Here is a 22452-nt window from a genome sequence, read left to right on the forward strand (position 1 = left end):
TGTTCTTCCTCAGGACTGAAAGCTGCAGCTACTTTTCAGCATATGACAGGAGCTTTAGAGATCTTGCTATGTAGTAGAATCACACAGTCGGAATTAAAACAGCATGCTCTAGAACGATGGGCAGCATTTTCTTTCCTGGCTTCTGCCTTTCTAGTAGCTTCTGGCTATGTTGGCAGGACTGTGTGAAAGATGTGACAAGTCTGGACTTGCCTTGGAAGAATTCTCATTTGTGCTGGCTTTGCCGTTAAATTAGTATAAGGGTGAAATAAATGTATTGATAGATGGGGGAACTCAAGAATACCTAGACATAGAGTTTAAAAATACTTAGTGCCTTTAAAGTTTTTGGTAGCATTATGATAAACTGGGAGGCTTGTGGGAATTCTGTTTGTTCTTCTGTGAAGAAAATCATGTAAGTCACATGTAAATAGCTTTGGGCTAGTTACTGAAACTGGTAAGAAGCAGTTTCATTCTTCAGCCTTCTTAGCAAACAGCCTTTATATTACTAAGCTTTAGGAGAAAGAATTAAGTTTGGTAAAAATTTTCTGCTATTTGGTGTTAACAGATTTGTTACTTAGGCTTCAGAGGAAGTTGTCTTTGTAGATGAGGGAAGAAAGTATGCAGTTTGTTAGTTTAGGCTTAAGACAATCACATATTCAGGCTGTAAATCCTAATTATAAAAGGGAAAACTGCCTGATACCTTTTTTTGTTTTAAATGCATATGTATACCTGTGGCAAACTTTCTTGTGGCTGGTGTCTTGTAGATGCTTAATAAATACTTACTAAATAAATTCTTACATGTAAAAAAAATGAAGCTTAAGAGAATCAGATGACTTGTTCCAAGTCATATTCTCAGTACACTGTGGTTAACAGTTAATTAGTGTATAATTGTTACTAATCTCTACCAGATTTGTTAGGTATGTTGATGCGCAGTTTTCTTCATATCTTTCCTATGAGGTTATTAACATTTTAACTTTAATATGCTGTTTTTTTTTTTTTTTAAAGATTTTATTTATTTATTTATTTGACAGAGAGAAATCACAAGTAGATAGAGAGGCAGGCAGAGAGAGAGAGAGGGAAGCAGGCTCTCTGCTGAGCCTGAGCAGAGAGCCTGATGCGGGACCCGATCCCAGGACTCTGAGATCATGACCTGAGCCGAAGGCAGCGGCTTAAACCACTGAGCCACCCAGGCGCCCCAATATGCTGTTGTTTTAATTAGGCTTTTGGTCACTGAAATTTTGAAACTGTCTTATTTAGACCTGAAGCTGGTTATAACCGTATAATTTATTGTGCAAACTGAAACAATTCAGAGAGCTCTACTCAAGGTCAAGTTGGGACAGCGTGTGTAAACCAGTTTGTTCCAGGCAAACGAGGATGTGACATATGGTTACGTGCTGTTTTTATTTTTAAAGTGTGTAGCATACTTTCAGAAAGTCTTACCAGTATCTCAGAGGCCTCCCTCATGCCGCCTTCTGGTCACTACTGGTCGTTCTGACTTTTAACTGATGAGTTTTACCTGTTTTTGAACTTTCTGTAAATGACCCTATATAGTGTACACTTTGTGCACCTGGCTTCTTTGACTCAGTGTTCTCTTTGTGAGCCGCACGTATGCTGTATGTAGTGATTGTTACTTTATTTCATTGTTTTTTAAATATTCCATTGTATGAATTTACTATAATGTATACAGAATATTGTTGACAGACATTTGGGTTGTTTTAATTTGGGGCTATTAAGAACAGTGCTCCTATAAACATATTTGTTTATGAGTCTTTTGGTGAGCATATATACTTATTTCTGTTTGGGTGTATAGTTAGGAGTGGAATTGCTAAGTAATATGGTATGTTAAGTGTTCAGCCCCAGTAGATAATACCACTTTTGCTAAGTGTTAAACCCTGTCTGTGCTTCCTTAGCAGTAGGTGAGAGTTCCAGTTTCTCTGTGTCCTAACCAGTACTACGTATTGTCTTTTTCATTTTAGCCATTGAGGACAGTGTAGTGGGATCACATTATGATTTTATCTTGAAAACTAATGAAGGGGAGCCCCTTTTCTTATGCTAATAGGTTATTTGGATTTTCTTTGGTAATGCCATTTTGATGCTCTCCCTTGTGGTCCTTGAAGCGTTTCCCATTTTTCTATTGGTTTATCTGGTGTCCTTATTGAGTTGTAGTTCTTTATATATTCTGGATATGTCATTGTACATACTACAAGTATCTTTTACACTAATTTGCCTTTTCTCTTTATTAATAGTATCATGGGATGAACTCAGTTTTAGTGTCTTCCAGTTTATCAATATTTTTCTTTTCTGGTTAGCAATTCTTGTGTCCGTTTAATAAGTTTTTGCCTACTCCAGGATCATGGAGATGTCCTCTGTCATCCTCTAGATATGTAATTATTTTACTTTTCACATTTAGGTGTATAGTCTATCTAGAATTTATGTTTGTGTATATGTGTGTGATATGAGATAGAAGTCAGGATTCATTTTATATTGGGATAGTGAATTGACTGCACTATTCTATCTTTGTTTCAAAAACACATTCCTGTAGCTCTATACATCTTGTTGTTTTTATTTTATTTATTTATAACAGAGATAGCGAGAGAGAGAACACAAGCACAGGGGAGAGGGAGAGGGAGAAGCAAGCTTCCTGTTGAGCAGGGAGCCCAATGTGGGGCTCGATCCCAGGATTCTGGGATCGTTACCTGAGCTGAAGGCAGTTGCTTAATGACTGAGCCACCCAGGCGCTCCATACATCTTCGTGACATGGTAACAAATTTCTCCAGCTTTGCTCTTCTTAGTGCTTGTCTTGGCTGTTCTGGTTCTTTTCTAGTTCCATAGCATTTTAGAATCTTAAGTTTCCATCCACTTGTAAAACAACTTAGAGTTTAATTGGGATTGTATTGAATCTAAGGATGGTGAACTGATATTGTATAAAGATGTCTTCTAATCCAGGAATATACATTGCATATCTATTTATTTAGGTATTATTTAATTTCTCTGTGTTTTGTAGTTTTCAGAAGAAGAATCTCAAATATCTTTCAGATTTATTTCTAACTTTTGGTAGTTTAAAAAACAATTTATTGAGATAAAATTTATACACTATATTAATCATTTTATTTTTGAATTTTTTATTTTTTTAAAGATCTTATTTATTTGTCAGAGAGAGAGCAGAGGCAGAGGGAGAAGCAGGCTCCCCGCTGAGCAAGGAGCTTGTTGGGGAACTCTATCCCAGGACCCTGGGATCATGACTTGAGTTGTAGGCAGACACTTAAATGACTGAGCCACCCAGGTGTCCCTATATTAACCTTTTATTTTATTTTATTTTATTTTTAAAGATTTTATTTATTTATTTGAGAGAGAGTGTGAGAGAGAGCATGCAAGTGGGATGAGGGGCAAAGGGAGAAACAGACTCCTCACTGAGCAGGGAGTACCATGTGGGGCTCCATCTGATGTGGGACTCCACCCAGGGACGCCGGGATCATGACCGAGCCCAAGGCAGAGGCTTAACCAACTGAGCCACCCAGGTGCCCCTAACCATTTTAAAGTGAAGCAGTGTTGAATAACCACCACCTCTGTCTAGGTCCAAAACATTTCCATCACTGTAGAGTAAAACTTCATTAGCAGTTTCTCTTCACTACCCATGCTCCTCACCCCTCAGCCCCTGCCAACCACCACCAATCTATATTCTGTCTATATGGATTGATTTGTTCTGGATATTTCTATACATGAAATCAGTGTAGTATGTGATGTTTTGTATCTGGATTATTTCACTTAGTATGTTTTTAAAGTTCATTTCCCTAGTGCAGTGTGTGCCAGTTCGTCATTCCTTTTTATGGCTGAAGAGTATTTCATTGCAGGTGTATGCTGTTATTTGTTTATCTGTTTAGCTGTTAATGGACATTTTGAGCTATTTGTACTTTCTGGCTGTTGCAGACAGTGCTGCTATAAAAATAGGCATGTACATGGAATTGTTTGAGTACCTGTTGTCAGTTTTTTAGGAGTGGAATTGCAAGGTCATACAATTCTGTGTTTAACTTTTTAAGGCACTACTAGCCTTTCCCACAGCAGCCGAACCATTTTACATTCCCACAAGCAGTGTACATGGGTTTTCTCTTTACTCATCAGTATTGGCTATTTTCCATAGTGTTTTGGATGGTGTGATAAGTGGTATAGTTTTTTTTTGTTGTTACTTCATTTTCTGTGTTGCCGATGTATAGAAATACATTTGCTTTTTTTTCATGTAAAACTTAAATTTTGTGACCTTTTAAATTAACTTAAATAGTTTTTGTATTTATTGTATTTTCTCTGTTCATCTGAATTTCTGATTTTCACAGGCTTTCTTACTCTTCTGTTCCTTTTCCATAGTAGTTCGCTTATTTTATGGATGCAGTATTCTTGTGAATGGCTTGAAAAATTTGTTAGAATTTAAATTTTCTTTAAATTTTTCATTCCTTTAGTTTCCTTTGTGATTGATTCTGTTGCTTTTCATTTTGATCCTTAATTTTGTTAGGCATTTCTTTAAATATCTGGTGATCCTTGGTTATCTATTCATATTTATAAAGGACCAGGATGACTGGTTTTGGTGATTCATATTGGCTTCCTCTCAGTTATTTGAGGTCTGTTTTTCCAAAAGAGATTTTCTCTAGAGATATTGATTGAGAATTCTGTGTGAGTTTGTCTTAAAGGCTAACAGGAGTCAGGTAGGTTTAGGACCTAAAATTTATTCTGAGGCTCAAGTGCTATGAGACTTTTTTCCTTTTGGTTGGTATAATTTCCTCTCTCCTGATTCTCCACCTCCCCCACCAAAATTTGTGGATGTTAGGAGCGAGGCCAGGCTCAGCCCTACTTCTCTTTTGTTTTTAGAACCCATGCTGGATGTTCTTCTCAGCAGAACTGAATACTAAGCCTTGGGAACTCAAGTTTATATAGGAAGTAAGACTGTCATGAGTGCCTCTGCTGTTGTGTGAAGCAGTCCTTCAATTACCTTGATTTCCCTATACTTTAATACACTTGCTTGATCCCGAGCTTGGTCTTCTCTGTTCAGCGGGGTGGGATATCCCTTGGCTCCATGCAAGTCCTTTTCTATGCTTGCTTTGCTTTAGTTGCTGTTTCTTCTGCTTTGGCTTCTCTGTCAGTTTAGTCTTGGCGGTTTCTTCTAGAAATAATTTCCTTCTTTTCTTCCATCTCTCCCTCCTTTCTGCTTGTTAATGGGTCTGTTTCTTCAGATTGTTATGAATTTATTATTTTATCATTATGAAAAATTTGGACGTAACATAAATGTGTCTACTCCCTAGCATAAGGAAAATGTAAATACAGTTGATGTTGAAAGCTCTTCTCTGATTGTATTGCACTCCCTCCTATGCATCTATTAATATTATCCTGTGTGTGCATTTCTAAACAATAAAGAACATTGTTTTGAATGTGTTTGAGCTTTGAATAGTGACATACTGCACGAATCCTCCTGCATCTTGTTTTTTTCCTGTTCATCATGGTTCTTTTATTTGTTCTCTTAGTATACTATCTTTTCTGCTGTTTTAGTAGAATTTGAACAGGGAAGATAAGTCAGCCAATGTATTTCTTTCTGTGACTTTTTTAAAAGGGAGAGTTAAGCACCTTTTGGATATTTTGTCACTACAGACATGGAAGAGAAAGGACTTGGTGTTACCTCTTCTTATTCCAACTGGTGATGATAGGTGAATATGATACTTCACCATGTTATACAAGCTAGGCTATTGAGTCTTGCTGCTGACCTCTATTTGGTGTTATAAATCCTTTTGGAAACAGAGAAATAGGATTCATTTGTGTGTAGGGTTTAGCAGAGGTTTAAATGACGATTTGGGTTCTTACTGCTGGAAGGAATTTTTAGAGGTCATTTAGTACAAACTGTGCTAAAGAAGCCCAAGCCCAGAGAAGGTGAGTGATTTGTCTGGGATGATACAAGGGGAAAACAGGGATCAGAAGCCAATTTTGCTGTTCATTATTCCTGCCACCGTACTACCGTGAGCCAAAGATTAAAGTCCCCTTTTGTTAACATTCGACTTTAATTTTTGCCTGTCCTTTAAAATATTTTGTGTGGTGCCTGGGTGGCTCAGTGGGTTAAGGCCTCTGCCTTCGGCTTAGGTTGTGATCCCAGGGTCCTGGGATCGGGCCTCGAGTCAGGCTCTCTGCTCGGCAGGGAGCCTCCTTCCTCTTCTCTCTCTGCCTGCCTCTCTGTCTACTTGTGATCTCTGTCAAATAAATAAATAAATAAATCTTTAAAAAAATTAAATAAAATATTTCGATACCAAGAGATTTTTAGTACATAAGAATTAACATAAATCTTTGAACTAATGTTTATTTGCTGTGTTTTCCTTAGGATCAGAATGGTTTCAATCCCAGAATACTATGAAGGCAAGAATGTCCTCCTCACTGGAGCTACCGGTTTCCTAGGGAAGGTACTTCTGGAAAAGTTGCTGAGGTCTTGTCCTAAGGTGAATTCAGTGTATGTTTTGGTGAGGCAGAAAGCTGGACAGACACCCAAAGAACGAGTAGAAGAAATTATTAGTGGCAAGGTAAGTGGGGGAAAATGATCATTTGGAGGAAAGAAAAGAATGTGTTTGTATGTATAATTATTGTAACCATTGTAAACAGCTCAGTTTATTTCTTTAGTATTCTGAAAAAAACTATTGAAAAAAAAATCCTACAGAATGTCAATATACTAGATACGACTTACGATCAGTAGGAGAAAAATAGCTTTCCTGTATGGGCAAAGTTGTATGACAAGTTCTAAAATACCTGTATGTTAGATATTTAATGTGTTTTTAGAATATTTGAAACCTATTACTTGTAATTACTAGGTATTTTAGATAGTATTCAGAATAATAATTAAGAGGTGGTTCTAACTAGTACCTACTATGCTGTTAAGCACTGTCCTTTTATAACACTTAAAAATTTGTAAGCACTGACTGCTCCCCACAACCATCTTAAGAAGTAGCAAAGTCACATATTCCTATTTGAGAAATAAGAACATGATGACAGAGGGGTCATTTAGGATACAAGAATAGGTCATACATTTTGAAACTTTTTAGAGAAATATATTGTTAAGAAAAAATGGAAATGAGCTGGTGTAAAATTATCTCACAGTCATAAGCTTTGAATTCTCTCCGAATGAATGAATTTATCTGACATTCATTGGCAGTAAGTTTAGTGTAGTAGCTATGTAATTTTTTAGTTAGTTGGTAGTATCTAGTATCTTTTAATCACTTGTAATTAGTATGTTTTAATCCCCCCTCCTAACAACTCCCTCCCCTAGTAAGAGGTTATTTATTGTTACTCATTTCTTATATTTCAGAAAACATTTACTGTACATACTCACTGTTGGGCACTTGATTTATTGTAGGGGGTTGAATTCAGGGATAAATAAGATAGAATCATTGCCTAAATGGGCAAGAGAATTTTTAAGAGGGAAAAGGAAGCAAGACGGAGTATAGAAGTGTCAAGAAAGACTTGATAGGAGCGATTACTGATGTTAAAGTCTTGACTGGAATTGAGAGCCTAAGTAAAATGTCAGAGGTTTGGCCATCTCCTATGGGGTCTCTAGGGCAGTGGATCTAAAAACTTTCCTCCACAGTAAGTCAGAGTTTTAGAGGAAAAGAATACCTTATACTTAAAGCCTGAAATTTTATTGAACTTTAGTAATTTACCTAATAATAAACTATATGGAGTTTGGATGTCAGAAGCTCCTCCCTCCTGGCCTGGCCTCCCAGTTGTGACAACCAAAAATGTCTCCAGACATCACCAGATGTTCCCTTGGGGGAAACATTTCCCCAAGGTGAGAACCACTGATGAATGTCTCTGAGAAAAGAAACTCCATTAATATGGTGGTAGGTTGAACTAAAATAATTGAGCACGGGATAAATTCTGGAAGGGGAACAAAGTATATTAAAGAGGCCATTAGTGAACATAATAAAGTAGGAACTGGTTGGGATGCCCGTGGATTAAACACACTGGAAGAGATAGTGTTGAATAAAGAGATGGAGGCTAGAGAAGGGAAAAGTATCAGGTCTGAGATGTAACTTACGAAGCAGCATGAGCCTGTCTATCTTGTTTGTTTGAGATATCTGATATGAACAGGAGTTAAAGGTCATTGGCAGTGTGGGAGAATGAAAAGTGTAAATTCAAGGTATTAAAAGTACTTTTCTGGTCATTCCTCAGGTTGCTTTTTTTTCAGCCTGCCCCTTAAACATTGATGTTCTTCAGAGTTCTATTGTAGGCCTTGATCTCTTCTTACTAGACCCAGTTAGGTGATTACTCAGCATCCTTTATTTTACATGAGATGGATGGTTGTATTTTAATAGATTTGGAAAAAGCTTTATCTAGTCTGGACCAAGGGTGCTCATCACTGCTGCTATCTGGGTGATCTTCTCTTCCCAGGGGTCCCTGTATATGATTAGTAAAATCCATGTGTAGTCTGACTCTTCTCTTCCCTGAACTCCAGACCTGCAGACCCAGTTGCTTCTTCTAGAACTGTGTTCTGGGTGTCCCACAGATTCTTTACACCCAACATTCAAAAACTGAACTTGTGTCTCCGTAACTGTACTTTGTTCTCTTTCCAGGTCTTCCACTTAATTAGTTTATTCACTTAAAGTAATGTTTAAGTGAAAGTTTACCATGTTTACATCTTGCCAGGCACTCAGCTAATTGGGACCTTAGTGCTGAACAAAATAGATGTGATCCCTGTCCTTGTGGAGTTCACATTTCCTTATCCCTCATATTTAGTCACTGGCTAAGTCTTATTGAATTATTTTAACTCCCCAAATGTTAATTGTCTCTCACTTCTAGGTAGTTACATATGCTGCTTTCTCTGCCTGGAACACTGTCGTTCTATTTTATAATTTCTGGTCCTTCCCCAGCTGGGTGGGTTTTTCCTCCTGTACAGTCTCATAACACTATAATATTACCCCTATTTTATTATCTTTAACATAGTATTTTAATTGTGTTTACGTGTCTGGCTTTTCCTGTCAGATTCTAAATAGACTGCGGGAGAGATTGTTGGTTTGTTTCTCAGTGTCTAGGAGGTGCCTGGCTCATCTGAAATGCTTTGTAGATGCTTGATAACTAATACAAGAGCGCATAAATGTTGAAATCACTAAATAACAGTAGTGGAAGGGAACAGTTATATCCATTAAGGGAGTGAAAATGAGCATTATATATGCTGTATTGATTTTCTTCCCAGATTGAGAATCTCTGCTCAAACTACAAATATGAACTTTAAATGAAGTGGAGACTCAAAGTATAATAGAGCAGTGATCTGGAGGTAGCATCTGTATTTCTTTATAAAATCTGAGATGAAAAATTAAATTTGACTCACAGTTGAATGTGCCTTTACCCTATAATCACCTTAGGATCTAACTGATTCTTTAGTTGATTTATTTCTTCTAGTATACTTAAGGAATATTGTATATATGATATTTTTCAAGTTTGTCCAGATTCTAATCTGCATATTTGCTTACCAACTTTTGTTTTCTTCAACATACTTACTTTTTTTCCCTTCTAAAAATGTTGTAGGTTTTACAGATTTAATATAGATCATGAATCATGGCATTTTACTGTAATCTACTGTAACAGAATAAAACCAAAATAAAATGAAGTGATAAATTAAGATCTGGATTTTAGAAATCTGAATGATCACTTTAAGCATTGTCCTGATGTCAAAAACAAAAAAAACAAAAAAAAAAACATTGTCCTGATGTGTATACTGCTTAAATCTATTCTGCGGGACAGTTCAATTTAATCTAGTCAGCAAAGGCATGGGCAATTTATATTTAATTGCAAACTACCAGCTCGGTGTCTCTGAGTCCTCATCTGTAAAATGGGCATAATAATGTGGGTTTCATGGGGTATTTTCTTTACATAATGGAAGCAGTTAGGAATAGAAGTTTTAGGATTAACATAGTTGGAAGTTTTAAGAATAGCAATCCTTGGTGGGGTGCTGGTGGGCTTTATAGAAAGTTGAAAAATACTGCCCTAACATTTTATCCCCTTGGATAGCTCTTTGACAGATTGAGAGATGAAAATCCAGAATTTAGAGAGAAGGTTATAGCGATCAACAGTGAACTCACCCAACCAAAACTGGCTCTTAGTGAAGAAGATAAAGAGATCATCATAGATTCTATCAATATTATATTCCACTGTGCAGCTACAGTAAGGTTTAATGAAAATTTAAGGTAAGTAAACGTATGTATATGACATTTGAGCTTCAGCATCGTTTAAAAAATTTGAATTCTTTTTAGTGAAATCGTTCTGAAAGTGATATAAAACTGTTTGCTGGCCCTATGTTAATTGTGACTTTCAGTGTCCTAAAGAGTGTTAAGAGAATTTTCTTCTTGTTACCAGTTTAGAAACATTGGGCAACTAGTCTCTATATTAGAAGAAGTTGCCTTGAATTTAACTGTAAGGCAGGGAAGTATGGAGTAGGAGAAAGAAATTTTCCTTTAGTAGGTATGTTGGTCTTAACAGCTAAATAGTGTTTGTTTCCTAAATAGTGTTTGTTTCCTCTTTGTTTCAGAAGCCTATATCTCAGTGGCTTTATTTTTTTATTCTGCGCATATCCATCTGAAAATTAGAAAAAAAGAACTCAGGTTTTGCAGAGTAAGGTAAAATGGCTTATAAATTTAAGTCATACCTTCTTTTTTTTTTTTTAAACTTGGTAGCATTAATAGGGATAGGCAACAGTGGACAGAAGTTTAATTAGAAAAATAATTTAAAAAAAGAAAAATAATTTGGACTTCTGTCAGGATGCCTGTTTCAAGAAAAAATAACATTGTACATGTTGACGGTTTTTAAAAAATCTCACAGATCTGCATTTTAAATAATGGTTCTTAATTTAGAGGATTCTTTTTGATGATATGTTCAAAAATACTGTTTTTTAATGTTTATCTAATTGTATAGACTTATGCCAGTTAAAATAGGACAGACTTTTTTAAGATTTAAAATTACTTGAAGCCCTTCTTAAAATGTTTTTAAATTAAATTTTGTTTATAAAGAGTTTTTAGGGGTGCTTTGGTGGCTCAGTGGATTAAAACCTCTGCCTTTGGATCATTTCACGATCCGAGAGTCCTGGGATCGAGCCCCGCTGCCCCGCATCAGTCTGTCTGCTCCGCAGGGAGCCTCCTGCTTCTTGCTCGCTCTCTCTCTCTCTCTGCCTGCCTCTCTGCCTACTTGTGATCTCTGCCTGTCAAATAAATAAATAAAATCTTAAAAAAAAAAAAGAGAGAGTTTTTAGATTATTTCCTGTAAAGTCTTTAATGTAGAAGTATAAATCTTAATTGACATTTTATAATGTGACAGTTCAGCACCAAAGCATTACAGTAAGTTTTGCCTATGTCCCAGGTGAGGGCACTGTGATAGTCACTTACATTTCTTTAATAGTACTTTATAGTTTTCAGGGTAAATTTTTTCATTCATTATTTTATTGCCATGCTAAGGTTACCACTGTAATATTGTGGGCAAGTCCATTTTATACTTGAAGAAGTTGATACAGCACTGTGTCCTGGATAGGACATAAGTTTTGGAATTATATACCTTAGCTCTAACTTTGAGTTTATCGTTTATTATCTGGTGATAATTATTTATTTACTTTCTAGTTGTTTTAATACAGCCATTATGTATTCATGATTCAAGAGTGACAAAAGAATCTCAGTAGAGCTATAGTAATATTTCACTTTCACAAAAGGTATGTGTACATATATGTGTATTTATATACATTTTTGATACTTGCCACTTACTGTCCTTGGACAGTATGATAACAGGTAGGTTTTTAGTATTAAATCATAATCTAACATATTTCCCTCCATAGTTCTAGCTTTCATTGTTTTTCATAACCAAAAGAAAATTCACACAGCCTTATGAAACTGTTTTAAAGAAAAAAAGGTATATATTTACTGGATAATTGTGGTATAGTCCCCATTAGCTTAAAGGGGGAAGTTGATTTGCAAACAGAACCTTAGGATGAAACTCCTCAAAGGAACCTTTACGGAGAACGACCAAAGTACAGTCCTTTCAGGAATCTTTTCTCTTTTTTCCCCTTAGAGTAAGCAAGTCTACCATTGAGGAAAGGGTAATCTTTTCATTATTCTTTTATCTTTACTATAGATCTCATAGTGCAAGGAGGATATATAGAGGAATAATAAAATTTATTCCCTTGTTAAGGCATCTATATTTACTGACCTAATCTTAGTCATTACATTGAAATTACTGTTTTCTGTGAAGCAGTTTTAATGTATATTAATGTATAAGTGTTGATATTGCAACATTAGATTTGGGCCAGACATTTTAAAATAGTGTAGGTTGGTGTATAATAACTGCTTAAAAAACACTCTTCATAGTCATTTTTAACTTTAGCGCCACAAATAAAAAATGGCACAGAGACTTTATTGCCAAGGCAAAAAATAATCCAGATTTTACTCCCAACATTATAACCCAATATTTTGGAAGAAGCCAAGAAAAATTGTACACAGATTCTTTTCGCGAAGTCCTTATAGTCTAAAAAGGGAGATAGATTTGCTTAAATAATTGTAAAGTAGGATAGAAAGTAAGGGGTCACTAAAGAGCATACTTAATTTCTGTGAGAATTGAGAGGTGGTAGAGCTCATTGATTTTCAGATCTGATAGTTTATAAATCTGGAGGTGGGAAAAAGTGGGTCGATTAGGAATTGTAAAGAAATACTGACAAAAGATGAGAGAGTGATACTGAGAATAATGAAGGGAACTTCTTAGTTGATTCTGGGGTCTGGTGTTTCTAAGGTAATAAAGAAAGTAAAGGTAGGACAGTGGAGTTGAGAATAAAGGAGTGTCAAGAAACTAGAGACCATGATGAGGACAGAAAACAGGCTTACAGGGAGAAATGGAAGGGCAGATGGTATGGTCTGGGGGAAATTCTTAGTATGAGATTTCAGAGATGCAGCAATTTAAATGTGAGAATATGTGAATATGAACATATGCATATGGGAGTAGGTATTTTGAAAGGCCTGGAAGTAAAGATGGATGATGAGAAAGGAATTAAGAAGCTATTAAGTCTAAAGGGCACCAACTATCCCACTTCAGAATGCATTATATGAATCTTAGGAATTTCTGGAAATTTTCTTAGAAAATTCAGAATCTCTGGTTTGGGATAATACCCAGGAATCTTTATCTGTAATGAGACTCCTGAGTATGATTTTAAATTATAGATGTCTGAGTCCCCTACCGTAAGATTGATTAATTGGTCCCTAGATGTCTGTATCTATGTCTTCATGTAATTAAAAAAAAAAAAATTAGCAATACTGATGAGATCTCATCTAGGAAGTATTTTCTTTGAAGTGGGGAAGGGGAAAGAGATATCAAAATGGTTTGGGGAACTTATTTAAAATACGATTTTTCAGGGGCACCTGGCTGGCTCAATCGGTAGAGCATCTGATTCTTGATCTTGGGGTCATGAGTTTGAGCTGCATACTGAGGGTAGAGGTTACATTAAAAAAAATAAAATCTTAAATATGAATATATATGTTCATATATATAATTTAATCTATAAAACTATATAAATAAATATATACGTAATATATATAGTTTTCCAGGCTTCAATTCAGATATTACAAAGTGTCTGAGGATGAGGTCCAGCAATCTACATTTTTAATAAACTCTCAGGTGTTCGTCATGCCAAGCTGAGATCTCTGGTTTAAAGTCTTAGAAGTATTACTAACACAGATTTTGAACCATCCAGGATATATATCTGCACAAGGCAGATGAAGAAGATTTACTGGCAGTTCAAATAGAGTTCTTTCTTTCTTATTTATTTATTTATTTATTTATTTTTGAAGTGACTTCTATGTCTACATTAATGACGGACCTTAATTAACAAAGATGTGTTCATTTTGCCCCCTCCTCCAAAAGCTAATGTTATTTGAGATGATTTATGGCTCCATATAATCAAACGATGGGAATATTATTATTTTTTGGCTTTCTGATCTAACATGTCAGGGTCTCAGCCTAAAGTTCGTTGGAGTAGAAATTGAATGGTGGTAAAACAGAGTGAGATTATTAGCCTTGCAGAGATACTGAGAGTTACTTATGTAGGTATGTAATGTGCTTTCAGGTTTGTGCTCTCAGGTACAGGGGTAGCAGACAAGGTACAGGAATGTTCTCTCTGAAATTATTCCTTATTTTCAGTGACCCAGAAATTCTGTCACTGTCCTCAGGAACCTGTAACAGAATATCCTTTGTGTACTGCTCCCAAAACATTACTCTCCCTTGCTTCATTGTTTTACAAATGCAAAAGAAAATAGCATATTGCCTTACAGTCTAGTGGACTGTATCCTCTCTGTGACATGTCTTTTTTGCTGAATTTCCATTTGAGCAGATTTTCCCCCCTTAGTTGAGATAAAGAAGCAAAAAGATACATTTGTGATCTAAGACCTCAAACCAATTACTTCATTAAAAAAAAAAATACCTTCCAGTATGTTTTCATGAACCCTCGGATACTATTAAATTAAAGGAAAAAATAATGCACAGGACTTTTTCTCTCTTAAATTATTTCTTGTTCTTGGTGACCCAGAACTTGTTGTCCTGTCCTCAGGAACCTGTAACAGAATATTTTCTGTATAGTTTTTCTCAAAACAGTACCCTCCCCATCCCCATTGTTTTCCAAATGTGAATAGATATCAAAGGACTGCTTTATAGTCAAGTGGACCAGATTCTATCAGTGACATATCCTGGCCTTTTAAAAGAATAGTTGGATTTTTTCTTCTTAAATACTGAAAATGTAAGAACTTGGGGAAGTTCTTAAAAACTATTATAATTTTAAAAACATTCCCTCGTGGTCTGTCTTTGAACATACATTGTTTTACATAAAATGTAAAGAAAGCTTCTGATTTTTCTTAGGGAAACAATTTCCACATTTCTAATTCTTTTCATAGTTAAAATTTTTGTGATGTGATGGTATTCCACTATGTTGATACATCATAATATGTGTATAATATTCACTAGGTATAGCAAATTTAGGAAATTTTCATTTCTTTCTTTGAAAAATTACAGTTAGAACAAGTTTTTCCTTTGAGTTAATTTCAGTAGGTTAACTAGATTAGTAATTATATCATTTCTGTACTTCCCGGTACTTTTGTGTTAATCTCTTTTGAATCAGTTATATCAATGTGGTCACCAACAATGTATTACTTGGCCAGTTTTATTACAGTATTATTGGGGTTGAGTATATCAACCTTTTTTTCGTTCAAATAACAAGTAAAAACTACCCACCAGCTCATTACCATTAGTTATATTTACTGAATGCCTATTTTAGTGCCTGTTTAGGAATGAGTAATGCTAAATATTTGCAAGCTATTTATTTCATTTAATTTTATACAAATCCTAGTAGGTAGACTGTTCCCATTTACAGGTGAGGAAATTGAGGCCTGAGTGCTTGACTAACTAATAAGGTCCCTGAGTGCTAGCTCATGAGGAGCCCAAGTCAGAATTTGAACCCAGGTCTTATTCCAGAGTCTTGTTCTTAATCCTGCTTTACTTTACAATATATGTATTTTTAAAATATTCATGCAGATTTCCCATGTTTTCATACTTACCATATAATTATTTTAAATGACTCTATTCTTTGGTTATGATAAAATACCTGCTTTGTTAAAGTTTATTCATTTCATTCATAGTAAACATTTATGTTCTCTAGGCTTTTGCTATTACTGGATGAGGCTTCATTATTTTTCTGCATATATATTTTTGCATTTGTGAAATTATTTACTTTGGGTAAATTTCAATGAGAGAATACTATATAGATCATTTTTGTGTCTTGCATGTGCCTCTTGTGACAAAATATACCCATTTTATTATAATACACCTTTGAAATTGTAAGCTGGTCTTTAAAAAGTATTTGGATTAATTGCTACACAGGGAAATAGACATATTCTTACTTGATTATATGTTAATATGACTTAATGTTTCTGAGTTTTCTTTGACTGTTTTACCTTTATTAGTGACTCTGCCTTAGCATTTTAAAATTACTTCACCATCCTGATTACTTATTTGTAATTCCATATCATGAAACAGTGTGTTTTTAAAAACCAAGGTGCAAGAGAAGTGTAACAGGACTTCAAAATGTATGTATAAAATCCAAAGACTGAAGTTACTTGTGTTTATTTCTGGGTAATTTAAAAATTTTAATTTTTTTTTAAAAATCCTAGTGTGAGGCTTCTTTTATAAAATCGGAATATCTTTCTTTTTAACCTCAACTGATAGAATGGATGTACTTTATAGTGAAATAAGATACAAGACCAGACCTACGGGATCAGTTGTAAAGAAACAAAAAAATCTCTGTCTACTGGAAATAAAAATATTTTAGCAGGTGAAATAAATGACTTTCTAAGTTTTCACTGGGAAAGCTTCCTAATTTTTCATTGTCACTTTTTCTTTTATAGAGATGCTGTTCAGTTAAATGTGATTGCTACACGCCAGCTTATTCTCCTTGCACAACAAATGAAGAATCTGGAAGTATTCATGCATGTATCAACAGCATATGCCTACTGCAATCGAAAGCATATTGATGAAGTAGTCTACCCGCCTCCTGTGGATCCCAAGAAGCTGATTGATTCTTTAGAGTATGTTTGTTTTAAATTGATACACATTTGATTTGATCCCCAAACCTTGGACCCATGTTTATCTATTTGTGTGTATTTCTTGGTCTATTTCAGTTTCTCTCTCTCTCTCTCTCTATACCTATGTGTATCTTTACATTTATCTCTTCCTTATTCAGCCAATTACTACATATCTCCTATGTTCTTACTGTGCAGATTTATTTTTGAATGACTGTTGCTGAAGTCAGGGTGGATCTTTCACATTTGACCAGGTGTGAGGGTTGGAGGAAGGTCTCTGAACAACCCATCCATGATATTAGGGCCTCTGTTTTTCAGGGAGTTAATCTAGCAACTATAAGAAGTGCCTGATACCCATGGAGACTAATGACTTGGCTGTTCAATGGCAAGGTTCTAATTGATTAAAAAATTATTCTTTTTTCCCCTAAGTGGAGAGTATCTGTGTAGAGGCCTTAAATTATTAGATGGTCCAGTCCCATTCCTTTAAATGACACTCCTAGTGTTGTTGTTTATTATCTTTCTAAGGATTAGGATCATATCAGCAATTATTTGAGAAATACTTGTGAATATTTGATAGATACGGCATAAGTGAAGTCAGCAGGGTCAAGATTTCATTTACTTCAGGCTGCACTTTCTCATCAAGTGAACCAAACAAATAGGATCAGAGCAAAAACAAAAAGAAGGGTCTTTTCTTCTTTAGTGGACTAGAGTTATGGAAAATTCTTGGTCCATCATATCTGAACATACTCATTAATCAACTCCAATAACAGCCCTGTGGACTTTGTCCTCCTTTGTTCTTCTCTGTTTCCCTTAGGTTTCCTTTCTTCTTAGAGATCCTATCTACTTTCAGCTCTGTCTACTGTCCCTGCTTTCTCAAATTATTTTTTTCCTAAGGATGCTAGAGAGTGTTCATTGTTTTCCCAAGTTTTTTCCTAGAATAAGCACATATAAGTCTTTTTCTTTAAGGCTTTCCTGGTGATCAGTCTGAGGAAGAAGACAGGTTATAAGAAAATAAGTAAGAATAGGAGTTTACCAAGACATTCTTAAAGTTCCCTGTTTCTGTTTTCTGACTCCATTTCTCAGATGGTCCCAAATACTTACCTCCTTGTTCCCGCAGGTCAGTAGTCAGAAGCGTTTACTATCTCAGGGAAAAGTTGAATGCAGAAACTAAAGAATCTTTTTACTTTTTCTCTTTTTAGTGGTTGGTATATGTAAACATCTAAGTTGCTGAGAAAGCACTTGTAATTCTGTATTTTCTTTGCGCACAAAGAAATCTAGCTAATAGATCATTTTAGGGCAGCTCATAGATTGGCTCTGTAAACTCACTCCCAGTGATGAGGCTTCCTGGCTAACATCTCTCCTTGGTTTAGCCAGTTCATACTTTATGCTATTGTTCTAGTGCAGCACCTGTTCCATTTTTTAAGACTCATCTCCACTGTGGAATTTTTCCTAAGTTGAGTAGCAACCTCCCTTCAGTTTCCCTAGATTCTTTTTCTTCCACACACAAAAAGTACTTCTACACACAGAAGAAAACTTATCTTGATAATCTGTTTTATGCTTCCTCGTCAGTTAGTATGGGTAGTTTTAGAGTGTGACATTATACTGAATGTACAACTCTGTATATAACATTATAGACAAGAAGAATATCTGAAAATAGGTACATAACATAGTGGAATTGGAAATGTAGAATTGGAAAGACCATGGATATCACCTAGTATATCACCCTCCTTTTACAGATGATCAGAGTAGAGCTTTTCTTCAGAGACACTACGAGAATTAGAGGGATTTTGTGACTTCATAGTAGGTTGCTAATTGAATTTTTATAGCATGGTTCAGTGCATTTTATCATTTACCTTAGTATTTGTTAGTCTTGCTGGTGAGAACGTAACAGTTTTAAGGGCTTTACATGAACTACTTAGATCCTTAGACCTTTTATATTAATTATAAATGTGTGTTCATTGCAATAAATTAACATATGGTGCTGTTTTGGTGGTTGTATGGTGGATCTGTAATTCCTAATCTGAAACCTTTGTGGCCAGATATATTTTGGAATTTCTCTGGACGTCAGTAAGGAAATGTAATCTGTGTACTCTGTAATATGAAGTAACTTCAGCTAGATCCGGGATAGCACCCCTGATCAAAAGCATATGAAGTATATGAATATTTACCCTAAGTGGTACTTTTTAAAAGGCCGTAAATCAGTTCAGATCAGTTATTACCACCACCGTATTATTTATGAAAGAACTCTGTTGGCTTTCAGAGCTTTTGGGATATAGAAATTACATATAAGAGCTGTGGACTTGTAGTTGATGTTTAATGAAAGTAAGATTCAATTCCCTTTTTTTTTTTTTTTTTTTTTTTTTTTAGTAAAAGTTGTCAAATCATTTGAGTCAACAACAGAAATATTGTATATGCAAAGTTAAGTGGTTCTGATTTTATAGTAAAACATCTGAAAATATTTTTGCATGCAATTTCTTTGCTAACCAGGTGGATGGATGATGGCCTAGTAAATGATATCACACCAAAGTTGATAGGAGACAGACCTAATACATACATATACACAAAAGCATTGGCAGAATATGTTGTACAGCAAGAAGGAGCAAAGCTAAATGTGGCGATTGTAAGGCCATCGATTGTTGGTGCCAGTTGGAAAGAACCTTTTCCAGTAAGTTGTGAGAAATCTTTGTGAATAATGGAATTGAGAATTTTAAGTCTTATCTTTGTATAAAAAGAGTTTGTTGTTTGTTGTTTAAAAAGAGCAGTTGTTTGAGCAGGTGTTATTTACTGTACCTGGCTTACTATGGCAAAATTGTTCTCATTCATAGAAAGAGACACTTATTGGTACTTTTTTGTAATATGATGCTGTGTATATAGAAATACAGATAAACATTTAAAAAATCTTAACTGATAATTAAATGAAAGGCTGCCATTTGTCTGGAGTCAAAGTAGACCTTGCATTTTACGTTTTCTCTTTAACTGGCAAGATATTGGACTCTGACACATCAGCATTTGTTTTTACAATTATTTACTTGGGGTTTTTTTTTTTTTTTTTTTTTTGCACCATAGTTTCCCTTGTGGAGATGAAAGAAATAGAGATAAGATTATTCAGGGACTGACTTTATTTTGTTTGTTTTTGGGTACCAAAAAGAGGCAAGCCTTCCAAGCCTTCCCTGTAAAGATCATAAGCTTAGAAAAGCATAAGAGATTTCTATGATAATTTGCTATAGAAAAGCAGGCTATTAATGGTATTGGTGAATCCCTGGAATAAGAGAAAATAGATATAAACTAAGAGATGAATTGATGTACAAAACACCTAGGTCTCTGTAATGATAGTAAGTAAGAGCATCTCTTTTGTTGTTTTGACAGTGTTGTCTTTTCCTCTGTTTTATTCAGTAATTTTGAGGAGGATTTCCCATTTCCGCCTAATCTCAGGATGCTGCTTCAGTAAATAGAACAAAATCAAAGTTGAGTAGGTGTAATTTAGCTAAAATATTTGACAGATATAAACTCCTTTTTATTGAATTCTCTTTGTAGTGAGTTAATGGAAGAGTAGATAACCCTTTGAAAATGACTTAATTTCACCTTTTGCAGTATCAGGAGAACACTGCTTCTGTTATAGAAGGAGAGAAATACTATGATCTGAATGCTGTCTTTTTTAGTTTTTAGAAGACAACTAAGTATATACATGGGGTTATATATTTCAAATAATAAATCTCTAGTTTATAGTATTTCTAAGCTCCCCCTATTTTTAATTTTTGTATTAGGGATGGATTGATAACTTTAATGGACCAAGTGGTCTCTTTATTGCGGTAAGTAAAACTTATGACTTACTTAACATTCTGCATATTTTTCTGTTTTCTGTGTGCGTGCGTGCGTGTGTGTGTGTGTGTGTGTGTGTGTGTGTGTATGTATGCTCTCTGGCTTATAAATCTTAAGGTGTTGTTTTTAATTTCAACAAAGGCAGGGAAAGGAATTCTTCGAACAATGCGTGCCTCCAACAATGCCCTTGCAGATCTTGTTCCTGTAGATGTAGTTGTCAACACGAGTCTTGCGGCAGCCTGGTATTCCGGAGTTAATAGGTATATGAGGTGACAATGTCGCTTGTTAAATACATAGTAACTGTGAAGCGAAAACGGAGTTAATGGCTAATGTTATTAGTCCCTCAGCACTGATAATTTCCATATCAATAGGTACAGGTATTATCACTTCCAGTTGCAGGAGCTGATTTAATCATAGGGAGTATTATAGCAAGTAGTCCCATCAGTTGTCATTAAGAATTAACATTAATTTCCATATACTATCTTTAGGATAGACAAGTTCATTTGGGATTAAGAAAGAGAAAAACCCAAAACCCTGCTACCCCCCAGGGCTTTTACAATCCAAAGTAAAACTTGGTATAGTCATATAAAAACCTGAAATTCTCAGAGAATGGCTTACATATATCAAACATGGCATACTAGAGCAACTTTAAAGTTTATTTATTTATTTGTTTGTTTGTTTGAGAGACAGAGAGCCCACAAGCAGGGCGGAGGGGCCGGGGGGGGGGGGAGCAGACCCCCCCATTGAGCAGGGAACCTGATATGGGGCTTGATCCCAGGACCCTGGGATCATGACCTGAGCTGAAGGTAGACACGTAGCTGACTGAGCCACCCATTTGCCCCACTAGAGCAAATTTAAGTAACTCAGGTCTCTTTTTAGAAGGGAGTAGTATCATTTACAGGTAATTCTTAAATTTTAAACTTTTCAACATTTTTTTCTCTAGTCCATAAACTGCCCTTATTTTTTAAATCAGAATTTTATATCCTAAAAAAGGAGGGATATGATCATGCGAGTATATTGTTTTTGGTAAAAGGGAACTCAGTCCGTAAGTTTTAAACTAAAACCTCTGGGAATGAGAAGGAGATAGGAAGAGCTGAGGTTGTTTGTCATTTTTGTTTTCCTTACATTTAAAAACAGATACTGCTGCTATTATAAGGAAGAAAAATATGAGAAGAGAAAAATACTGAATTATAATAATTTTTTTGGTGGGGGGAAGGGTGGTTGTAAATAGTCCTTCAGACACAAAGATTAATTGTTTAAGGATGGTTTTTGAAATAATCAATGTAGAAAAGGTACCCATTATCCTTATTTCTTCCTGTTTGAATATTGTATAAGATTCAGATTGGGTAAGTTTGGCCTCTTTTTATGTTTCATTGCTTTGATCTTTGTCTTTGCAGACCAAGAAACATCATGGTGTATAATTGCACAACAGGCAGCACTAATCCTTTCCACTGGGGTGAAGTTGGTATGATTTTACCTGTGTTTTTGAATGTTAGAGTAAATCTTTATTTAAAATATTCGCTGAGTTTTTATGTTAGAATATACCCACAAAGCATTAAAAAGCCACTGAGTTACCAATTTATTTATTTATTTATTTATTTTTTTAAAGATTTTTTAATTTATTTATTTGACAGAGAGAAATCACAAGTAGATGGAGAGGCAGGCAGAGAGAGAGAGAGAGGGAAGCAGGCTCTCTGCTGAGCAGAGAGCCCGACGCGGGACTCGATCCCAGGACTCTGAGATCATGACCTGAGCCGAAGGCAGCGGCTTAACCCACTGAGCCACCCAGGCGCCCTACCAATTTATTTTTATTTTAATTGCCATGTTAGAGTATCTATACCTATACTGCTTTGTGGTCCTTAGCAGTGTTCCATAAATTAAAAAATATCCTGCAGTATATTCCCTCCTTGGCCCACCCTTTTCTGACTGTTACTATTTTCTTGCTGCCATCTGCAGCATCCCTCACAGACAAATGCCCCTGGCAAGGAAACAGTGGTTTTTTCCGTCCCTCGTGGGTACTTTGAGTCCTGAT

The 22452-nt window shown here is 35.4% G+C and overlaps 1 protein-coding gene across 4 annotated transcripts in view; it reads left to right on the forward strand.

Annotated features, from left to right (window-relative positions):
- Positions 1 to 22452, forward strand: part of FAR1 (fatty acyl-CoA reductase 1) — a 66575-nt gene that overhangs the window by 27390 nt on the left and 16733 nt on the right. For all 4 annotated transcript variants that reach the window (XR_004288956.1, XM_032356391.1, XM_032356390.1 and 1 more), the window contains exons 2-8: positions 6347 to 6542; positions 10021 to 10196; positions 16428 to 16607; positions 19089 to 19266; positions 20366 to 20410; positions 20562 to 20680; positions 21818 to 21885. Coding sequence is in view for 3 of the 4 variants with exons in the window: in XM_032356391.1 (XP_032212282.1) it covers positions 6354 to 6542; positions 10021 to 10196; positions 16428 to 16607; positions 19089 to 19266; positions 20366 to 20410; positions 20562 to 20680; positions 21818 to 21885 (955 nt within the window). In the remaining variant the exon portion in view is untranslated. The remainder of the gene's footprint in view (positions 1 to 6346; positions 6543 to 10020; positions 10197 to 16427; positions 16608 to 19088; positions 19267 to 20365; positions 20411 to 20561; positions 20681 to 21817; positions 21886 to 22452) is intronic.

This window comes from Mustela erminea, chromosome 9 (assembly GCF_009829155.1).
Source record: "Mustela erminea isolate mMusErm1 chromosome 9, mMusErm1.Pri, whole genome shotgun sequence".
Lineage (NCBI taxonomy): Eukaryota > Metazoa > Chordata > Mammalia > Carnivora > Mustelidae > Mustela > Mustela erminea.